This window comes from Pleurodeles waltl, chromosome 4_2 (assembly GCF_031143425.1).
Source record: "Pleurodeles waltl isolate 20211129_DDA chromosome 4_2, aPleWal1.hap1.20221129, whole genome shotgun sequence".
In the NCBI taxonomy this organism is placed as follows: Eukaryota; Metazoa; Chordata; class Amphibia; order Caudata; family Salamandridae; genus Pleurodeles; species Pleurodeles waltl.
In genome coordinates, this window is record NC_090443.1 from 462052922 (window position 1) to 462075261 (window position 22340).

The 22340-nt window shown below is 43.3% G+C and overlaps 1 protein-coding gene across 2 annotated transcripts in view; it reads right to left on the reverse strand.

Annotated features, from left to right (window-relative positions):
- COL5A3 (collagen type V alpha 3 chain) overlaps positions 1-22340 on the reverse strand; it is a 546803-nt gene that overhangs the window by 100626 nt on the left and 423837 nt on the right. For both annotated transcript variants that reach the window (XM_069231786.1, XM_069231785.1), the window contains 4 exons: positions 20826-20879; positions 18973-19080; positions 13240-13293; positions 2358-2411 (listed from right to left, as the gene is read on the reverse strand). In XM_069231786.1, the coding sequence (XP_069087887.1) occupies positions 2358-2411; positions 13240-13293; positions 18973-19080; positions 20826-20879 (270 nt within the window). The remainder of the gene's footprint in view (positions 1-2357; positions 2412-13239; positions 13294-18972; positions 19081-20825; positions 20880-22340) is intronic.

The window sequence follows — 22340 nt, forward strand, 5'->3', positions numbered from 1 at the left end:
CAACTCGGTAGGCAAAGGCTCTTAATTAACGCTTAAGGGTGGGAAGGTGAGTGGATGGATGGATGGATGGAGTGTGAGTGAAATGGTATGTGGGTGAGTGAAAGGGTGGATGGATAGCTGTATGGATGAACGAGTGAAAGGATGGTAATAAGAATGGATGAGTAAAAGGGAAGAAGAATGTTTGAATGGATGGATTGATTTGTGAAAGGGTGGATGGGTGGATGATGAGAGAAAGGACGGCTGGATGAGTGAGTGAGTGAAAGGATGGATAAGGAGTGAAAGTTAAACAGATGGTGGTGAGTGAGTGGATAAATACATGAGCCGATGTATAGGGTGAAAGGATGGATTTAAGGAGAGATGAGTGAAATAATGGATGAATTAATGAAAGGGAGTGAAGATGGATGGATGGCTAGATGAAAGTGTGGAAGGATGGAAGAGTGAAAGGTTGAATGGTTAGATGGATGAGTGAGAAAAAGGATGGATAGATGAGTGAAAGATAAATGGATGGCTGGATGCATGCATGATGGATGGATGGATGTGTGAGTGAAAAGGTGAATGGATTGATGCATGGATGAATGAGTGAAGGAATTTATGAGTGAAAGGAAGGAAGAATTGATGGATGAGTGAAAGGGTGGATGCAGGAGTGAAATGGTAGATGTATGATGTGGATGGATGGATGGATGGACTGAGTGAAAGGATAGACAGATGGGTGAGTGAAAGGATGAATGCAAGTATGGATGAGTATAAGAATAGATGGATGAGTGAAAGGCAGGGTAGATGGATGGCTGGGTGAAAGGGTGGACGAATGGATGCGTAAAAGGGTGAACAGACAGATGAATGAGTGAAAGGGTGAATGGATGGATGAGGGGATAGATGGGTCAAAGGGTGGATGGATGAGCGAAAGGATGGATGGTTAAGTGAAATGGAGAATGGATGAATGAGTGAAAGGGTGGATGCATAGATGAAAGGGGATGGATAAGTGAAAGGGTATGTGACAGAGTGAACGGATGGATATGTTTGATGGATAGGTTTAAAGATATATGGATCTGGACATGGATGGGTCTCAGTGGGACAGAATGTTGACAGACTGAATGTTCGATGACGCACTGAATGGATAACAGAATGTAAAAGTGAAATGGTGACTATCAGCGGGTGGATGGAAGAATGAAAAGATGAATGGAAAGATGTTTTGATGGAAGAGACAAGTAAGCTCTTCTGGGGAGGGTCGCGATTAGTTGCTTTGCATGCTTTGTGCCATAAGAGCTTTGGTTCAAAGTGGGGTGTATTTTAATTTTCTTAATACGCCCTTGGTTGCAATATCCTCCACAAAGCATATCATAAGACACAGGGTGTCGTATTTACGATCTGTATGTGCCTCCGTGTGCATTAAGCACACAATACAAACAGAGCAGTGTTAAAAGCTCCGATTTCTGCTATACAGAGCATTTGCTAAAATGTGCAATGTTTACAGATTGCCTGTGGAGTAGCTGCATAAAACATATGTTTCAAACAGTGTTCTCTATAATTAAAATGTTTAAGGACAAAGCCAGGCGCATGATCTTTGTCACTGGTTGTTCTTTTAAGCAGGATGCTTCAAAATTCGCACCTCCAAATTATTGCTCGGTAATGAGTTGTACTAAACTCGTCCTTGCATATTGGATGCTCTCTGAATATTGCTCCAGGGAAGAACTAGTAGGTGTGCCAGGTTGATGCCTCAGTGTGAGTAGCAGACAGCTCGAGGCCTGCCTGGTGCAGCTGCAGGTAGCCCCAGGCTAGAGGCATGGGGAGGCATTATCATGGATCCCCTCCTGTGCTGGCTGGGAATCCCCTTCAAATCCACTATTCTGTCCCCTCCGCTCCCCTCCAAGAGAGCACCGCCCAACAAATTCCTGCCATCTGCTGTCAGTTCCGGCAGAGGCATGCGCCTGCCGCGGGACCCAGAAGGAGCATCTGGACCCAAGCCAAGGCCAACCAAACAGCCTGAATTAATTGGAGTGGATGAAGAGTAAGCCCCGGCGGGGGGGTTGGAGGAGTGCACCGGTGATCTTGACAGCCTGTCTTCTGTACGGCAGCAGGGGCGGAAGCCATCAGGCACAGTGCCTGAAATGGCGATTGAGCTCCTGAGTATCACTAACAGTGAAACCCCTACACACATTCATAGTTGATCGCCGTCACCCTAATGCTACATGCTGTTTCCTACAATAATGAAGATGACACTGATAAAGCAACAATTTCATTCTACATATTTACTTATAAGTCTACGTTAGCACAAGCAAGTTCCAGATCAGCATTTTCGGCATTTACTGAGAGGTTGGGATTCAAGACTATACATCTAATAATAAGAAATGGTCACTTACGTCGCCGCCACTAGGGCCCTGGGGGCCTCTGGGACCGACCGTGCCTGGAGGACCCTACAGAAAACAGAAAAAACAGATTGTCAAAAAAATATTTTTAAAAGAGAAGATAGAGCAAAACGCATATAGATATCAACTAAAAACAAGACATAAAATGGAAAGCAGGCTGTTGGCAGTCCGATGTCAATATCAATATGAAGCAAGGACATATATATAAAATGCATGGGAATTCGCTTCTCTGCGCCCATACAAACCACAAGCATTGGGCCACACCATACTATCATGTCGTTTTCATTGAGTTGCCAAAATAAGACATGCTTCTTAAACTTTCTTTTGCACAAAGACAGATTAAATGACACCACAAGAAAGAGAAATGCAGAACTGTCTTATCTGACTGCCCATCTCACTTTCTGATAGGGAGAGCAGACAGCCAGAGCAGCTGTCAATGGAAAACCTGCTTCCAATCTTGCTGCCTGTGGCCACGGCCAATGGCATTGTCCCCAGGCCGAAGCATGTATACAACTGGCAACTCTGGAACAGAGCATCTAATGAAGATAGGCATCGAAGGACCTTTCAAATATGACTTGCAAGCAATAGTACTCATAGCAAGTAGTGCTTGCTTTACAATACATCTAACCTACAGCTCTTGTCCAATAAACCTTTTTCCAAGATGGCTATGTCCTGGGGCAAAATGTGGGGATTCCAACACATAGTCGTGTAGAGTCTTGCACTAGGATTCAAAAATAGGTAAACACAAACCAAGTACAGGTTTGATGGACCACAATGTTAAAGTGTTAACTAACTCTTCCATTTCTAATCAAAGAGACTGGTAGCAAATGGAATATTGTATTCAGTTACAACCGATGTTGTAACTGAATACAATATTTCAACATCATGTAATGCAATCTCAACTACAGTTGCCTAGGAAGTGTTCAATGTAGTTGATGTAAAAAGACATCCACCCACCAATTTAAAGTAAAATCTGTCAATAACGACAGTGTATTGTAACAGTGAATTTCTGCTCTTGTCCATTTGAGGTCCACAATGACCACTTGAGCTGCATCTACTTACAAAGCAATCAAACCTGAGGATATTCTCAAAGGGTTCTCGGTCAAGAGAAAACCTCCATTAAAGCTGGTATTTTGGGTGTGCAATAATTATCTGAGGGACTGATTTAGAGGTTGGCAGATGGAGTAAAGGCCATCAGGGTGGGAGGGAACTTTACGTTCACCACCCTGCCATTACTCCACCTGCCAAATTTAGAGTTCACTGCCAGCCCTCCAGTAAACTCTATAAATCCACAGTAACTGCAGCCACAGCAGTGCATACACGGCTATTTAAATGCCACGATAGAGGACTCTGTTTTACAAACTCTAAAACATGCCCTTTGTATTTTTGTTATTGTTACTACTAGTTAGTTGTTCTCTCCGTTGTAATGAAAAAAGAACAGGCTTGTAAGTTGGGGACATACTTTACTTGGAAACTTATATTTATTAGGGCAGTTTGAGAAAAATCTTTGAGAAACAAATCTACCTGTGTAGCAGGCTGCTTTTCTGTAGATGCTTGCTTGCTAGAGGGTGCAGGAGGGAAGATTAAATCAAAACCTTACCCAGCCACATCTTGGGCAGAAGGCTTTGGAAAATGCTTAATGTCTGTAGATAGATACTGGAGAAGCAGTTAAACAAGTGTCAGCTGCTCAGCAATGTCAGACAATTAATAGTTGTTTAAGACATGTTAAAACAAGAGAGTGTTAGCATCCAAATGTTAATTAAAAACATGAGAGTGTTGACATCCAAATGTTTCTTAGGGAAAAAGGTGGATCTGACTGTGGTTCAAATTCTTCGGAGGGCAACAGAGGCCCAAAGAAGTGTAAGCAACTTGAGAAACAGGACAATCATCACATGGGTAATGAAAAATGTACTTTTGAAGAAACTATAAAAAACAGTTTTGAGGGCCAATATTCTTTCCTGCTACAGAATTTGCATACAGATTGAATAAGAGCAAAAGAAGAAAAATTGCCAAAATGTCAAAACTAGGTCCTCAGCACCAAGGACCAGAAACTGGTGGCTGTCCAATTGGCTGGAGGAGAGTACAAGCATGTGTCCGAGAATGATGGTGTAAGAGATTGGGTTAAGCATTTACAGGTACTGGTCAAGCAGCAATCACAATCCTTGTCAGGGTGAGGCAAAACCAGCCCTAAATTAACCCATGTTCAACCCTCTGGTTGCTCTGCATAGAGCAGTCAGGCTTAACTTGGAGGCCATGCGTTAAAGTATTTGTGTAACACTTCAATCAGTAATAAAGTGAAAGCACCACATACAAAGGATCCAACACCAAGTTAGAAAAATAGCTACACAGTTGGGGGGATGAGTCGGTTTCCAAGAGCTGTGAAGCTGCGATGCGGAGTTGAGCGTCATCATCAATACTGTTGTCGACGAAAGCTGGGAGGGCCTGCGGTGAGGATGGGTTATGCAGCAGTGGTTTCAAAGGCGTTGGAGGCTGCAGAGGCAATGCAGGTCTTTGCAACTGGTCAAATTCATGCTGCAGCAGAGATGTGTCAGTTCTGCTCGCGGTTGTGCAACACAGCAGAGGAGGTGCATCTGTAGCGCTGGATTTACATAGGCTGGCAGAGCATCTTAAGCCCATGTATATGTGTCCAGGTCTGAGGTGATGCCACTTGGCAGGGTAGACTCACAAATGACAGAGTCCAGGTGCAGGTGCAGATGCAAGGTTGTTGGAAGTCTTTTGTGTCCCTTAGGCTTCAGATCAGGGAGCCAGCCAACTAGCCCTTGGAGTCACTCTGGGTTCAACAGATGAAGGTCCAGTCCTTCTCACCCAGGCAAGAGGGCAGCAGGCAGCAGGTCAGCACACCATGGTAGTAGTTCTTTCAGCACAGCAGTCCTTCTTTCTGGCGGACTAGCCATAGGTCTAGAAGTGTACTGAAGAGTTGGTGTCTGAGGTCCAGTATTTATACCCAGTTGTGCCTCTAAAGTGGGGAGAAGAGGCATGTCCTTGAAGTGCACATGTGCCCAGCCTTCCTGCCCCTGGCTCCAGATTAACCACAGGGACTGTGCAGATCTTTGTGTGGAGGTAGGACACAGACTACTCAAGTGTACACGGGCTTGGATCCAGCTCTTCCATCCCATCCTGCCAGTGATGGCCCATCCAAACATACCTAAGGTCCGTATTGTCTCCGGGTGTGTAGGAGGAAAACAAAGCCCAACTTTCAACTACACCCAGTCATCTGATCAAGAGAAAAGCTGCAGGCACTAAATGGCTAAGTCAGGAAAATGGCAACTTTCATAAGTGCTATTTTCAAAATTGCAATTTACAATCCAACTTCACCAGTTAGGATTTTCATTACAATTCCAAAGCCACCTGTTCCCATTTGGAAATTACACTTATAAAATGTCACTAGGTAACTCCAATGTTATCCTTTGGGAAAGGCAGGCCTTGCAGTAATGAAAAATGACAATAGGAGGTTTTCACTACCAGGACATTTAAAACCAATAAGTACATTCCCTATGTTTGAGTACATTGCTCCCTGCTCTCTGTGCTGTCCTAGCCAGCCTATGGGTGGCTTATCTGAATTAAAAATGAAGGTTTGCGCCTGGCAAAAGGTTTATTTATTAGGTTGACATAGCAGTCTAAATTGCACACACAAGCTGCAATGGCAGGCCTAAGACATCCTCAAAGTGCTTCCTAAGTGGATACTTCAGTGCTACAGGCCCACTAGTAGCACTTAATTTACAGTCCCTGGGCGCAGGTAGTACCACTTTACTAGGAACTTACAAGCAAATTAAATTTGCTGATTGGGTATAAGCCAGTCTTATCGTGTTTTAAGAAGAGAGCATTAGCACTTTTGTAGTGGGTAGCAGTGATAAAGAGTCCTAAGGCCAACAAAATTACATTCAGCAAAAAAGGGAGGAGGAAGACAAAACGTGTGGGGATGATCCTGCAGAAAGGGTCAAGTCCAATAGATGCCTAGAACATATTTGCACTTTTTATTTTTATATTTTATCTACTTTGCTTTGTGTGCCTGTTATGAAAGGAAAATTGTGCAAAGGCATACAACAAGATGCTCTCATCTTTTGGGAGGAGGTGACCCAATACTGGAGGTATCCTAGTCCTCACCTAAAATATTTCCCTTTGAGAGGTACTTGAAAATGAGGGCATGGAGAGGAAGAACACTCTAAATGGATTTTGGTTTGTACTGGGACAGGTCGAGCACTAAAGCACTGTAAGCTGTAAGCACTATAGAATCAGATACTGTACTTGGTACCAGCTCCTTTGAGATTGGTGTAAAACCTGCATCCCACAACTAAATAAATGGTCATCAGATGAACAGTGCCCTCAAGGAAACACATGCTCGTCAGATAAAGAAAATGGTTCCAGGATCCAGTGCTTTGTGTGAAACGTTCATCAACCGCATACAGCGGAGAGAGAGAAAGTTATGTTTTGTCTACCATGTGTGTTATATCAAAATCAATTAAAAGACAGAAGATATTGATATGAAATGAGAGGTGGTGCTAAAAAAGTAAAACAATGAAAAACTACTGTTCAAGAGAGTGAAAGCTAACATAAAGGAGCTAAATCGTGTCAAAAGAGGTAAAATATGGAACTGGAAGGGCTTGTTTGATGATGCATCGCTGGGGTGAGGCCTGAGTGTGTGGATGAACAATTACCTGTGGTTTTACTGAATATTCTTCAAAGTAACAACATGTTTGGAGAAGATATTTCTATGTAAAGCATTCCTGCACATTTGGCACAGAAGAGAACAAATGGTACTATAATGTCCCTTTAGAATTTAAGAAATGCACTAATTGTTCTAAAAGTAGATTCCAAAATCTGATTATAAACTACCTAAGAGAGGGATAGTAGCTGCTTGTGCCAGTGTCTCTAGACAAGGATATACATATTAGCGATCCATCTGCAGCAATATTTCAATGGGCAAGATTCTCATGCAATCTGTGTAAAATGCAAAGCTCTTCCCCTATTACACTATTGTATATATATATATATATATATGTATATATATATATATACATATATATATATATATATATATATATATATATATATATATATATATATATATGACATCTAATTCGTCCATTGTTAGAAATTGGGTTGTTGGTTGACTGGGGTGCAAATTATAGTCAAGCAGCAACCACAGTCCTAGCCAGGGTAAGTGTTAGCTAACCCTTAATAAATATTTGCTCACTTCCGGAAGCTTGGCACAGAGCAGTTAGGCTTAACTTACAGGCAGTGTGTAAAATATTTATGCAACACTGCAAACAGTAAAACAGTGAAAACACCACACAAAAAGAATCCACACCAGTTTAGAAAAATAGAGAAAGATTTAATAAATAAAACAAGACCCAAGGGACAAAAAATCCACTTATGACAACTTCAGTTATGAATTTATAAAGATTACACTGTGGAATAGTGCTTAGAAGCAAAAACCACCAAGAGGGGATGTCTGGTCACACTGGACCGACACAAGGTCAAACGTTCAGGCAGACTGCAATGGAGCACGGTTCGGCTACAGGGACCCATTTGGGCCCGCTGAACAAAAGTACCTTAAATCTTGGTTATGGAGCACCACGTTTTCCCCGAACCATGCAGTCAAGGAGATGCGTCAATGTTCCCTATACAATGGTGGCGATGCGTCGGTGCCGAGATGCGGTGGAGTTTGAGTGTGGGTTCCAGCTGCATTGACGTCAAGGTGATGCGTTGAGTTCGAAGAGCACAGAGACTGGGATGCGGAAGGTCAGCGGAGGAATGTGGAGACCATGCATTGCAGAAAGTGCAACAGTTTGGTTCTGAAGTTGATGCACCGGTTCTGTTCCATGCAACACTGGTGACACGTCAGTTCTGCCCAAGCAATGGTAGAGATGCGTTGATTCTGCCCACACAGCAGAGAATGTGTTGGTTCCAATGGAGCAAGCACCTTCGATCCAGGACTGGGGTGGCACCACTTGGCAGGACAGACTCTGTGTCCTAGACTGGGGTGGCACTACTTGGCAGGATAGACTCGAGGATGGCAGACTCCAGGCACAGGAACAGGGAGGTTGGAAGTCTGCTATGTCCTTGAGATTTCTGATCAGGAGGCCAGTAGACTACACCTTAGAATAACTCTGGGTTCAAGTGATGCAGGCCTAGTCCTTCTTACCCAGGCAGGGGAACAATAGGCAGCAGGGCAGCACAGCAAAGCAGGAGTCCAGTAAAGCAGCAGTCTAGCAGAGTGACAGTCATTTAACAGCACAGCAGTTCTTCCTGGCAGAGTACTCACAGGTCTAGAAGTGTACTGAGTTGGTGGTGTCAGAGGTCCAGTACTTATATTAGGCTTGGGCGGAGTTTGTGGAGTTCTGTGTACTCTGACACGCACGCGGAGCTCTGTGAAGTGGTGAAGTGTGTTTAGTCATGCCGTTCACGCGGAATTTTAGTGGCGAGTATTTGTCCGACACTGTAAAATCAGCGCGAATGGCACCAAATGCCGCCCAAGAGGGTGCTGCTTCTTTTCTGCCACTCGAATAGATTTTATACTTGAGCGGCAGCTTCCTCAACGCGAACAGAAAGTTTCTCCACACGAGTGGTAGTGACAATCTTTGACCACCCGCGTTGAGAAATCTCGCTGGCAGGTGGTTTGGAGTAAGATTTTCCACGCTTGCGAACTTAAAGTTGGCGAGCGAGGAAAAAACTCCGCTCTGCAGTGTTTTTCGGAACTCCATTTTCTAAGCGGAGCACAGAGCAGGAAAACTTGGCAAACTCTGTGAGCAGAACGGAGTTCACCACCCACCCCTAACTTATACACAGTTGGCCCTTTGAAGTGGGGGAAGCTTCAAAGGCAGGCTTTTGAGGTGCACGGATGCCTTGCCCTTCCTGCCCTGCCTCCATAGTGACGACAGGGGGTTATGCAGGTGTGAGGCTGTGGCCAGCTCCTCTGTCCCATCCTGCCAGGGTGGCCCATCAAGGCTCATCAAGTCACACCTAAGCTCCCATTGTCTGTGGGTGTCTAGGAGAAATACACAACGCCCAGCTGTCAAGGACCCCAAACAAATGATCACAGACAGGCAGCAGGCACCAAATGGCTAAAGTAAGAAAATGACTATTTTCTAAAAGTGGCATTTTCAGAATTGCAATTTAAAATCCGACTTCACAAAAAGTTATGATTTTAAATTGTGATTCCACAGACACCAAATTTGAAAAGTTTATCACTTCTAGATTGTGAATCACACATATAAGGTTTAATAAAGTAATCTTAATGTTTTCTTATGGTAGAGTTATAGGCCGTGCTGTAGTGAAAAACAACTTTGGGGTTTTTTCACTACCAGGAGATGTAAAACTTAAAAGTACATGTGCTGCCTTTTAAAAATATTGCACTCTGCCCTCTGGGTTGTGCAGAGCCTACCTTAGGGGTGACCTATATGTATAAAAAGGGAAGGTTTGGGCTGGTAAATGGGCTATTTTGCCAGGTCGACGTGGCAGTGTCAAACTGTGCATAAATATGCTGCAATGGCAGGCCTGAGACATGGTAAAATGTCTTGTTAAGTGGGTGTCACAATTAGTCCTGTAGGCCCACAAGTAACATTTAACGTACAGTCCCTGGGCACATGTAGGACACTTTACTAGGAACGTATAAGTAAATTTAATATGCCAAGTGGGGATAAGACAATGTTACCGTATTTAGGGGAGAGAGCACAAGCACTTTAGCACTGGTTAGCAGTGGTAAAATTCATAAAGTCCTAAAGCCAGGAAAGACAAGGTGAGAAACATGCAGGAGGTAGGCAAACAATTGGGGAAAATACCATCCTAAGTCTGTCAGGTTTAACATTCATGTACACTGAATTATGGACCTACTTCGTAAGACTGATGTGTTAATGGGGTGGCAGCATTAGTTCATGGATTTTGATTTGAGTTTGGGATAAAATGCTGCTAAGGACTAGAACGTTGCATTAAGAGTTTCTCCTCCCATCCGACTCTGTTGAATGTTGACGGCATAATTATCCAGAAGGATGGGGGAAACAAGATTTTTGTACATGTTTTATTAAAATAAAAATAGAAGATCTTGGGACATAATCATAGTTACAAAACTAGAGTTTTTATTTCCTAAATTGTAAACAGTGGTTAGTTGTTTTTACATCAATGCGTGTGAAAGTTAGTTGTAGATGGTGTAATTTACTCTACTAAAATGTAACTTGATAAAGAATAACTTAACAAACTAACATTGATCCTGTCAAATGCCTCTATGAACGTGTTGATTATTTAAATTAAAAACAAAATTCCGTCCTCAGAAGAGATTCCTGGACCTGAGCATCATATGCGATTATTGTTCTACTATCTGTACATACTGGTCTGCAAATTAGGCTATCAATGAGACATCGAGTGGACATAGATACAGATACTCCTCACTTACATATATAAGGAAATTAACCTTTTATTGTGACCTATGTCAACTTGATGTGTTATCTAAACTTGGGTCCTCTCTAAGTCAACCGCTAATGAACATTTTTCTAGACTTACATTTTTTCCCCTTCTAAACTGCATTTGGGTATAGTTGCCTATGGCATAGACATGTTACTCACAATTTGGAATGAGCCACATTCTTAGTCATTGATGTCCAGATATTTTGAATCAAAATATGAGGCACACAGTGATACACACGTTTTGGTTTTGTGTAAGCCATCCCTTTGTCTACCATGATCCCAAAAATGATTTGTTGCTTTTATTTTTTCCGCTTTTTATGATAAGTCAAAATACAAGAAACCCCATTTGAAAAACATACTGTAGAAATGCAACTGTTTTCCCTTTAACAGATTAGTGCTGTCTCTGTCGAGGCATTTTATCACCTGCAGAATTTGGAAAATTAAAACAAATTTCCTGAAATTCATCCTTCTTTTGTTGAACACATAATCAAAGCATAGTCAAAAAAGACATATCCGGTACAGCAAAGTAAGAGGCATCAATCACGTATAAAAGAGCTCGATTCGTGGCAATACAATGAAACCTCGTATGCGGCTGCTTGAGGACTCAATTCTGAGAGGGCAGATTGGAAGACTACCTTGATGGGGAGGGTGTATGCAGGGGGCGGGGGAACTAAGGGCCGTATTTCTACTTTTTGGCGCACAACTGCGCCAACGCAGTTGTGCGCCAAAAAATTTAACGCCGGCTAACGCCATTCCAAAGCGCCATGTGGGCGCCTTATTTATGGAATGACGTTAGCCGGCGGAGCTGCCTGGTGTGCTTAAAAAAAATGACTTACACCAGGCAGTGCCGGCGTAGGGGAAAATGGAGCTTGGGCGTCAAAAAATGGGGCAAGTCAGGCTGAGGCAAAATTTTCGCCTCAACCCGATTAGCGCCATTTTTTTTGACTCCCAACCCCCATTTAAATGACTCCTGTCTTAGCAAAGACAGGAGTCATGCCCCCTTGCCCAATGGCCATGCCCAGGGGACTTATGTCCCCTGGGCATGGCCATTGGGCATAGTGGCATGTAGGGGGGCACAAATCAGGCCCCCATATGCCACCCAAAAAAAAAAAAAAATACTTACCTGAACTTACCTTCAGTTCCCTGGAATGGGTCCCTCCATCCATGGGCGTCCTCCTGGGGTGGGCAAGGGTGGCAGGGGGTGTCCCTGGGGGCATGGGAGGGCACCTCTGGGCTCCTTCCGAGCCCACAGGTCCCTTAACGCCTGCCCTGACCAGGCGTTAAAAAATGACACAAAAGCGGCTGGATGTCATTTTTTTTGACCCGCTCACTCCCGGGCGTCATTTTTGACCGGGAGTGTAAATATGGCGCACATGCCTCGGAGTCATTTTTTAGACGGGAACGCCTACCTTGCATCTCATTAACGCAAGGAAGGTGTCCACGCTAAAAAATGACGCAAACTCCAAGATCTTTGGCGCTAGACGGGTCTAACGGCAAAGTATAAATATGGAGTTAGCTTTGCGTCGGATTTGCGTAAAAAAAACAACGCAAATCCGGCGCAAATAGAGTATAAATATGCCCCTAAGGGTCATGAAACACAGCTCCTGATGCAAGGAGGGAAGGGGCAGGTATCTCGTGCAGGGGTCTCGTCCACAGGGGTGAGGTGGTGACTTTCCCTAAGTCTGTCTAGACACGGGGGAGGTGGCCACATATCAACTGGGTGAGGGGAAAGAACCTTGGTGGAGTAGAGGTAGAGCATGCCTGCTGAACAGTAGTAGGACCCTGCTTAATGTGGTAGGGAGGAGGAATAAGGGGGCCAACCGAGGGCCTGAGGAACATCTGGATACCTTGTAAGACACTAACATAGAGGGACCTGGAGAGACTGGTAAGACTGAGCAGTGGAAGGGAAGGGGGAGAGAGTGGTGAAGGAAAAAAGAGAGGGGGTAGGGCGCAGGAGAAGTGTGGGGGCGGCTAAATTAGGGTAGGGCATGGAGATGGCCAGGACATGTACGGAATGGGCAGATTTAGGCAGGGGTAATATCGACCAGGTGGCAATGTGCAGTCTTGGTCGGTCCCCGGTCAAAGTTCGTAGGAAGACATTCCACTTTGTCTTGTAAATTATAGAAAGTGCATTCATATCATCCTTCTAAAGGGCTGGATAAATTGCCTTTTTGTTTTTGGGAAGTTAAAGCAATTGCTTAAGTAGAAATCCTAATGTTTATGCCCCATTTATTGGATTTTCATCACTATCTAAACCCATTTTCAAACTCCTGTGCCCCTCTAAATGTATTCTCATCTCTATCTAACCCCATTTTCATACTCCAACAGATGAGTGACAAGAGAGCCAGATGAGTGACAATCATGTGAGCATCAGCAGCGTTCCTCAGAACTGTAGAATAATCAAAGGCAATTGTAGCACAAAAAAATAGACAAGCTGTCAGAGATCAGTTACATACCATTGGGCCGACGTCCCCACTTTCTCCCTTCTCTCCTGGGGGTCCGGGCATTCCCTATGATAAAGAAGGCAAACGTGTTAGTAAACTGAAACACAGTAGATGATGTTGAGACTCAATTTTCAAATGTTCAAAGTTATATTGTATGCTCCCGTGAATGATTAGCTACTGACAATAAATGTAACAATAATTGTCTTTTCTAATGCACATCGCAATGTCTAGATCAGTTGAATACAAAATAGCATAGTTTCATTATCAAGGCAACAGCGCATAACACGAGTGAACACGCTAAGCGGTAAATCATTCTGACTGTTCATGCCCAGAACTCACCTTTTCAGAGTTCATTTAATAAGGAAGTACACAATTATAATTGATTAATACAGCAAAAGATGCATTTAGCTCCATGACTTATTTGGAGGGGAAAGAGGGATCCATTTTGTTTAACTTTGTGAAATTTAGAAGCACAATATGAAGAGCCCAGCCATTAATAAATCCTGAAAAGATTTTGCTCAAATTTAACCTACAACTGCCTTGCAGGAGACAGTATGAGCATTGTTTGAGTCAGTGTGATAAATTGATTTCCAAGTTGTGAGCCCACAATGTGTTGAGTGGAGAGTGCAGAGAAGCAGTTTACTTATTTAAAATGGCATTATCAGAGTGAACCAGACCCAGGTCAACATTTCTGTTTCCTGAAATTGGAACAGTCGTACCGTTCACTTGGTCACTTTTTGCTTTTTGAAAATCAGCATTACCCACCATTTATTTCCATGGTCGCAGTGGCAACACCTCTCACTTTTCTTGCCAAATCATAGAATACGATATGTCCCTTTTACTTCATTAATAATGCGTTTATTAAGTGTTGTGGTGTGCCTCCAGCCTGCTTGGCCTCCACGTCAGAGCAATATGTGGCATAACAGACCACAAGACATAAAATATTTAGACAGCCATTTACCATGTCTTAATGCTAGTCCAAATGAGATCCAGAGATAAGTAGCTGGCCATGTTTGCTCCATCATTCTACATGTATCTGCTAAAAGATAACCTGAACAGTATATTGGGTTCTTAGGTTATGATCAAGCAAATAACAGAGTTTTGGAGTTCTGAAACAAACAGATCAACGTCTTTGTGTTGTTTGCATGAAGTTGAGCAGACTGTTTGAGGCTGATCTGAGAAGAGATATGGTGGGGCTATTGCACCGAACTAGTGTTTTTCTAGATTGCTCGCTGTTACAAGAAACAGTGCACACAGCAGGGTTCATGATACCCTTGTTTGGTGAAACACTGATGCAGTAATTGCAGCACACTCTGAAAGACCCATAATTAATAACCAGTCATCTAAGGGTATGCCAGCAGAATATATTTTGCATCAGTTGCCATTAACTTAATCTGCTGCCTTTGCACAATATAGTTCCAATTACAGCCAACACCTTACCCTGTCTTCTCAGCTTCAGACTATCCAAAAGCCTCTGTTCTCGCCTCTTCCTGAACCGCACAATCCTTGCACAGTTTATGTAGAATTAGTTCCCCTCAAATGTATGCCCAAGATGAAACTTATACGACCCAAGCATGGCACTTTCCTCCTCATCCCCTCTTGCTCACTCACCTGTCCTGTATACTCTCTGGTTTTATATCTAACACCCCAGCTCCACAATTAGGCTATGCCAGCCATCTTTATTTCTTTCAGCACACTAATGATGAACTCCGTGCAGCTCCACAGACAGATCTATTTCAGCCTGCTCTTTAGGCAATCCCTCCTACCTGGTAGATTCCTCCTCTGCTTCAAAACAGAGCATTTGTAATTCAATACTCAAAATGTCCACAGTGGACCGTCACCACCATATATTAAAGCCTGGTCTCCCTTGAGCTCCCGTTCTTGAAAACTCTGGGTTGGCGAGTATTTACCTGATGCACACTCTCCTCCCACAGACTATCCAACCACCTAAATTAGGATTATTTCATCTCCTCTGCCCAGGACCACTCTCATCCAGGTTCCCAACTTCATTAATCACCACCATTTTCCTTCTCTATGATCATTTCAGAGTCAACAACCCTGTGCTAGCTTCCATTTGAGTGATCACTTTCACAGCTCTGGCCTGATATTTCTCCAAACAGTCCTCCATCACCTGTTTTTCTTGCAACTCCTAATTCTCTCCCTTTCATAAAATGTCCCCCCAAAGCTTGGTCCTAGGTCCTTTCTCTTTGCCAGTATTAGAGCCTATACTGGAAAGTGTGCTCTGCAACCCAGGACCCAGGAGCCACCAGCACCCTGTTACATAGAATTGTTGATAAGAGTCGTTCATCTTATGGCTCTCCTGTATTGGAGTACTCGTCCCTGAACCTTAAGGAAGCCCTTACATTTTGCATTTAAGAAATGTCCCAAGGTCATTTCATGGCCAAATCAGACTCAGTACAAAACTCAATACCCATCTCACTTCGACAATTAGATTGCTTATGCATGGAATTTGTCCCCCATCTACTCACTCTGTTACCTCATTTCCCAACAACCGGTTGGTCTATGTAAGTACCGACCACTCAACTTCTAAAGTGCTGTTGTAAATACATTGTCAACTGCCTTGTAGGAGTGCTATTTCTAACCAATGGCTAGTGGGGCTTTAGCTTTGTGACTATGGTGCTGTGGCTCGTGTCTCACTGGCTCCTTGCAGCTCGCTGTAATGCATGTTATGTGCTTCCTGTCCTCCTTTTCACACATTAATACCCAGATCGGTTCTCCTTGCTATTGCTGGTCGCCATGCTGTCTTGCTTCATTAGCAGCGGATACTTCACCTGCTCACCTATGCTTGAAAAGTCTATATTTTATAAGAGAGATGGGATCGCTCGCGCAAAGAGACCCAGAAGGCAGGGGAGGAAGGAAGATGACAAAGCTTCCTTCCTTTTCTGAGGGTGACTGACGATCTGAAGTCTAGATGCCTCATTAAAAGCAAGAACCAGAACTCTCAGGATGTGAGGTGACCCTGGAAGCGTAGGGGCACAGAAGGTGGGAGGGGGGTTCCTCAGAAGACATGCCTGTGTGATGTCTGCGGGGGACAACCTAGATCTTACTCCTGTGTGTTGATGAGCAGCGCTGCCCCCTATGGGTGCTGATCCAAGGGATATTTAAAAAAAGTACTTCTTATTATCGTTGCCTTCTTTTTTACTCATGCGGCAGTGACTCACACCTTGCTTGCATGGAGGTGGCTTGCTTTTTAGTAATTTATTATATTCACATCATGCAGTACTAAGGATATGGGGCCAGCTGTATGAAGCCCCATTGGGCCATTTGCGAGCAGTAAAAGGCTTCTGGACATGTACCATCTCTATTTTGCGGGTCAGTAACTTGTTACGAACTCGCAAAATAGGGATTGCGAGTCATTATTAGGAAGCGGCGGGCCAAGGACATCCCTTCCTAATAGCGAGTTGCAGGGCCATGTAAGAATGTTTTGCAACCTGGAATGCTGTCACAAAACATTCTCAGTTACCACCAACTTCAAGTAGGTGGTAACCTATTTGAAAACGGGAAGGGGCCCCAAGGGATCCCTTCCCCTTTGCGAATGGGGGTGCAAACATTTTCGAAGAGCAGGCAGTGGCTCCACGGACCACTACCTACTCTTCAAGAATGAAAAGAAAATGTTTCAGTTTTCTTTTTGTACTGCATTCCGCATTTCAAAATAAAAAAGACTGCTTTATTTAAAAGCAATCACAGACATAGTGGTCTGCTGCCCCTAGCAGGCCACCATCCCTGTGATTGTGGCCATTCCCAAATGGGTCACAAAATGAGGCAGGTCTCTTGCAACCCTTTTGGGAATCGCAAACAGTGTCAAACACACTGTACTGCATTCCAGTTTGTGATTTCCTAATAGCGAATCGCAAAGATTCCCTATTAGAGAATCGCAAACCTCTTTTTACATACATCTGGCCCATTCCCTGTTTGTACAGGAGGCTGCATTGACATGGAAGATACATTAACCAAAAAGGAAACGCGCAATTTAAGTAAAACAGCAGAAGTGGCCTATTGGCTATCGAGGCCAACTTTGGAACTGGGGGACCATGTTTGAATCGAGTCCTCAACTCATCATAGTGTTTCCGGACAAATCACATAATCTTCCTAGTCCAAAAATAATTCAAGAAACAATCTGGTACAAAGGTAAAGCACTCTAATGCCCTCGAGCCGAGTTCAAACTATATAAAATCAAAAAAATATATGCTAGTGATATCTTGCAAGATATCTATATTGCTAACAATTTTATTGAGCTTTTCCGATGAACACTGATTACGCACAGAAAACAACAATCACTTCTTTGTTGTCACAGAATGCCTTTGATGCACTGGTAAATTTCCACATTTCTGAGGTTATTTTTAGAGTGCAAGGCTACCACACCTGCTCTGTCAGCAAACTAGAGTTGTGGCAGAAAGAGGCACTGAATGATATCTGTTGGTTGAATAACCTAGGGCCAGATGTAGGTAGGTTTCATTTTGCGAGTTGCAAATTTTGAGTACTAGCGACTCGCAATTTGCAACTCGCAAAAGGAAATGCAGAAAGGTGTCTCAGACACCTTCTGCGACTCGCTATGGGGTCGCAAAGACCCACCTCATGAATATTAATGAGGTGGGTCACAGTTTGCGACCCAATAGCGAGTCTAGGCACTCACAGGGATGGTGGCCTGCTGGAGACAGCAGACCACCATGTCTGTGACTGCTTTTAAATAAAGCAGCTTTTTTTTTTTCTTTTTGCAGCCCGTTTTCCTTAAAGGAAAACGAGCTGCAAAAAGAAAAAATACCGAAACCATTTAGTTTCGTTTTTTTCAGAGTAGGCAGTGGTCCATAGGACCACTGCCTGCTCTGAAAAATTCTTTTTGTGGCATTCACAAAAGGGAAGGGGTCCCATGGGGGCCCCTTCCCTTTTGCGAATGAGTTACCATCCACTTCAAGTGGATGGTAACTGCGAGTTGGTTTGCGACCGCTTTTGCGGTCACAAAGCAACTCAACATCGCGATGCGGTCGCAAATAGGAAGGGAAAACTCCTTCCTATTTGCGAGTCGGAATCACATTTTGCGAGTCGGTACCGACTCGCAAAATGTGACTCTGCATCGCGTAAGGCCTTTTGCGCCTCGTAAACTGCGTTTTTCGCCATTTGCAAGGTGCAAAAGGCTTCCTACATCTGGCCCCTAGTTCAGTGAGCTAATGGAAGGAGACCGACTCACTGGAATGATTCTGAGAATTATAATAAGAAATTAATGGTTATTATTTGTTAAAAACAAAATGATTATTACTGAAATGTTTAATTTAAAAAAAAATCCTAAAATAAAGTCGATTCAGTCATTACTATGTAAGGCAACAAATAACAACACATATAAACATGTAAATAGACATACAAAAAAACGTTATCTCACTGCGCTTTGAACTTAATAAATAAATCAATTCGGTATGCCGCAGTGGCCAATTTGGGCACTACTTTGGCTCTGCTGGTCCTATTCACTAAGCTGTTATTCCATCTGAAAAGCGTGCCTACCTACTGGGCAAGAGAAACAGAGCCATCTGCCTCTGTTTTTAACAAAGCAGAAAGTCATCATTACTTCTCTAGTTTCCAAACACGTGACACCGTGAAGGTTGGGGAAAGGATGCCTTCCCATTTGACTGACAGCAGGTGGAGGATGGCATGAAGGGTATTCGGTGTACAACTCTTTCTGTAGTATGGATTGCTTCCAGGCTCCAGGCCCTCCTCCTCCCCCCCCACACTCACCTGCAGTCCACTTGGGCCTTTCACCCCTAGGAAGCCGCGTTGGCCTTCGTCTCCTTTCTGCCCGAACATCCCTTGCTGACCACGCCGGCCCGGCTCCCCATCTTGGCCCTGGAACAATAAAAACTGTGTCAGAGTGTGGGGGCACCTGTGCCTATCTGAAGGGATGTGTGGCTCTCCTTGTGTACATCTATCATTTGATTGTATTTAAATGTGGGGTTCTGCCTGGCTATCCTTGTGTTTGTCCTTTAGTGAGCTCTCTATCTCGCTCTCAACGCATATATATTTGTGCATCTATATATGTATGAGATAGATAGATAGATAGATAGATAGATAGATAGATAGATAGATAGATAGATAGATAGATAGATAGATCGATCTCGACACTCCTCTGCCCTAAATGCCCTAAAGGGATGAAAAATAAACTGGTAATAAAGTTCATTTATTACCATTTTATTCTCCATTCTCTCATGCTGAACTGAGTTTCAAGACGGGACAGGGCTCTTAAGTTTAATGTATGCATGCCTTTTTGGCCGGCTGTCTTGCGAGGGCCAGCTAGACATGAATACTTTAAACTTCTCTAACTCAGATGGTTTAGAGAAAGTACAGGCTTCCAGTGCTCTTGTGAGTGGTGAGAGAGGTCGCACCCTTCAGTCATGATGCTTCTTTCATGCTGGTTACAAGCATGAGAGCTGCGCCAGGATAGCTTCAGGGAATTTGCTAGAGCCAGAAAGGAGACCATATCAAGGAGGACATCGGACGTCATGCAGCAAGCAGTGCAAATGATTTTTTATTTTTATTTACACCACCCACATTTGCCCACCTACCCATCTGCCTATATGCCAGCCACCGCTGGAGTCAGCGTGTCATCCCTGCACTACCGACAAGAACTGCAGTGACATACTAATGGCTGATTGCGTCCTACATTCATGCCAAATAAAAGTTAAAAAATGTGCATGTTTATCAATCTGATGGGGTGTGTGTTCCTGCACCAGCCCGTCACTTATGTCTCTCCATATTGTATGTCGACTTCTATTCCCGTCTCTGTCTAAATGTATGTTTCCCCCACCTGTGTGTGAATTGTCTATACTTGTGTGTGTGTGTTTTGTGTTACACTATCCATGTGTATGCCTTTCCACCCCTCCATATCTTCTAAGGCATGTCAGTATGAAATGACTCTGTATCTATACGTCTATGTCTATTTCTGCCCATACGTACAGCCCGTCTATATTCCTATATCTGTGTATTTCTGTCCATGGTTTTTTTTCCTAAGTACATCTGTCTGAAGATTTGCCTGAGTCAATTCAAGTATATTTGTGGATTCTGCCCACATACAATCGAGCACACCTCTTCTGTATGTACTCACATCCTTGCATGCACACTTACATAGGTTCTTTGAAGGACTGTGTGTACATTTGCATACTTAAAGGCATATATCTTTATAAATTATACGCCTGTTGCACTGACTCTGCATTTTTACTGCGTATGCACATTTTACAAAACTCTATACATACTTCCTGCATAAACGTGCTTTTTGGGGTACGTGTCTCTGTAAATGTGCTTTGTTGTCTGTGCACACCCAGGTGTATTTATGCAACAAAGCATAGCCTTTTAGGTACCTGTGTCTTTGTGAACTACTCTGTGCAGATGTTGGGTACATGTCTAAAACATACAAATAGGTTTGTGTTTACAGATTGTCATATATAGTTCTATATTCATCCATTGCTCCATTACTCTCGATGTGGTGTGAATGTGCATGCACATGTTTGTTTACATGCAAACACCATGTGCCAGCACGCAAATATGTAGTGGCGTGTGAGTGTTTGGCCTAAATACAGAGTCGTGGCTTCACTTACCGCTTGCCCTGGATGACCAATGGGGCCCTGTATGCCGACTGGCCCAGCGGGACCCTGAGTGATACAGATAAAAAAAATGATCAGTAACAGATTTGATGGCTACAATGCGATTAAAAAAATATTCTTTCACAAACATGGCGGTATTTCATCTTCAAAATGTAATTTCTTTTCACATGGAAACTACTTATTTCTCCATAGCAAAAATATTGATTTTGTGGTACAAATGTCTGTCTTTCATTATAGACAAGCTTTTTCACTGCGCAAAAAGCAGTTTTTATTCCAAAAAGGGCAAATTCGGCAACATGCAGCAATAAAAACTGTGTATTGCAAAAGTCTTTCCTCAACTACTTCTAGGTTTTTCTTCCGCAACTGGTCAACGTCTAGGATTGTGATTCCGTCGCAAAATAGCAAATGATCTTGCTAAATCTTTTAATCTGGAAAGAAAATGTTCTTACAAGCAAAACTGGAAAAACGCAGAAAAGTTTGTAAACCTCAACTAATCCAACGTTTGACAATTTTGCTAAGCCTCGAGGAGAATGGTTGAAACTACACCCACCCATAGTTAACCCCTGTTTTCAAATGTTTTTGTTTGTTATTTTCTAGTAGAATTTGTGTAGCTATATAATGTGCCAGAGATCCTGGGCAGTGATGTCCTCCATGATTGCACAGATTGGTGGCCAACGCTGAGAGCTTAATATTCATTCTGGCTTTGCCTTTTGTGCTGAATCTACTAAACAAGATGTCAATTTGTGTCAATTTGGATTTATTTTTGTATTTTTAAATATAGCTTTCAATGCAGCTTGAAGGTCACTTAAATAAAGTTTGGGTAGGGAAGGTGTCGCCAAGGACCATAACAGGGTAGTCTTATGCAAGGTGAATCCATATGTGATGGTCAAACAAAATTTGTTGACAGCGTTTTTTTGTTGAGTTTAGCAAAGATGAGGCCTACAAGCCTCTTAAAGCAGATGGGTTTTAGTCATTTGATGAATTTCTTGAGTTGTGCTTCTAGGTGCCACAGTACAAGGAGAGTGTTGTATGTGGACAAGCCATGTACTTTTTGGCTTCTACACCCAAAAAGTTTGAAAGTTGTGGAGTGTTTTGGCCCTGATTTATACTTTTTCACGCAATACTACGCTAAAGCAGTTTTGTGTGAAAAAGTATACCGCCGGTTAGCGCCATCCCAAGACACCGGCAAAGCGTCATATTTTTGGTATGATGGTAGCCGGAGGTAAGGCCCGGCTAGCGTTATAAAAAAGGATGCTACCTGGGTGGGGGAGCAGGAGGTTCTAACCTCTAATGCCTCTAACCAGACTAGCGTCATCCTTTGACACACAACCCCATGGACATGACTCCTGTCTTGGTAAAGACAGGAGGCAAGCCCACCATCACAATGGCCATGCCCAGGGGATATATGTCCCCTGGGTATGGCAATTAGGCCCAGTGCCATGAAGGGGGGGCCAAGTTAGGCCCCCATGACACTTCTTAAAAAATATTTGTATACTTACCTGTGCTTAC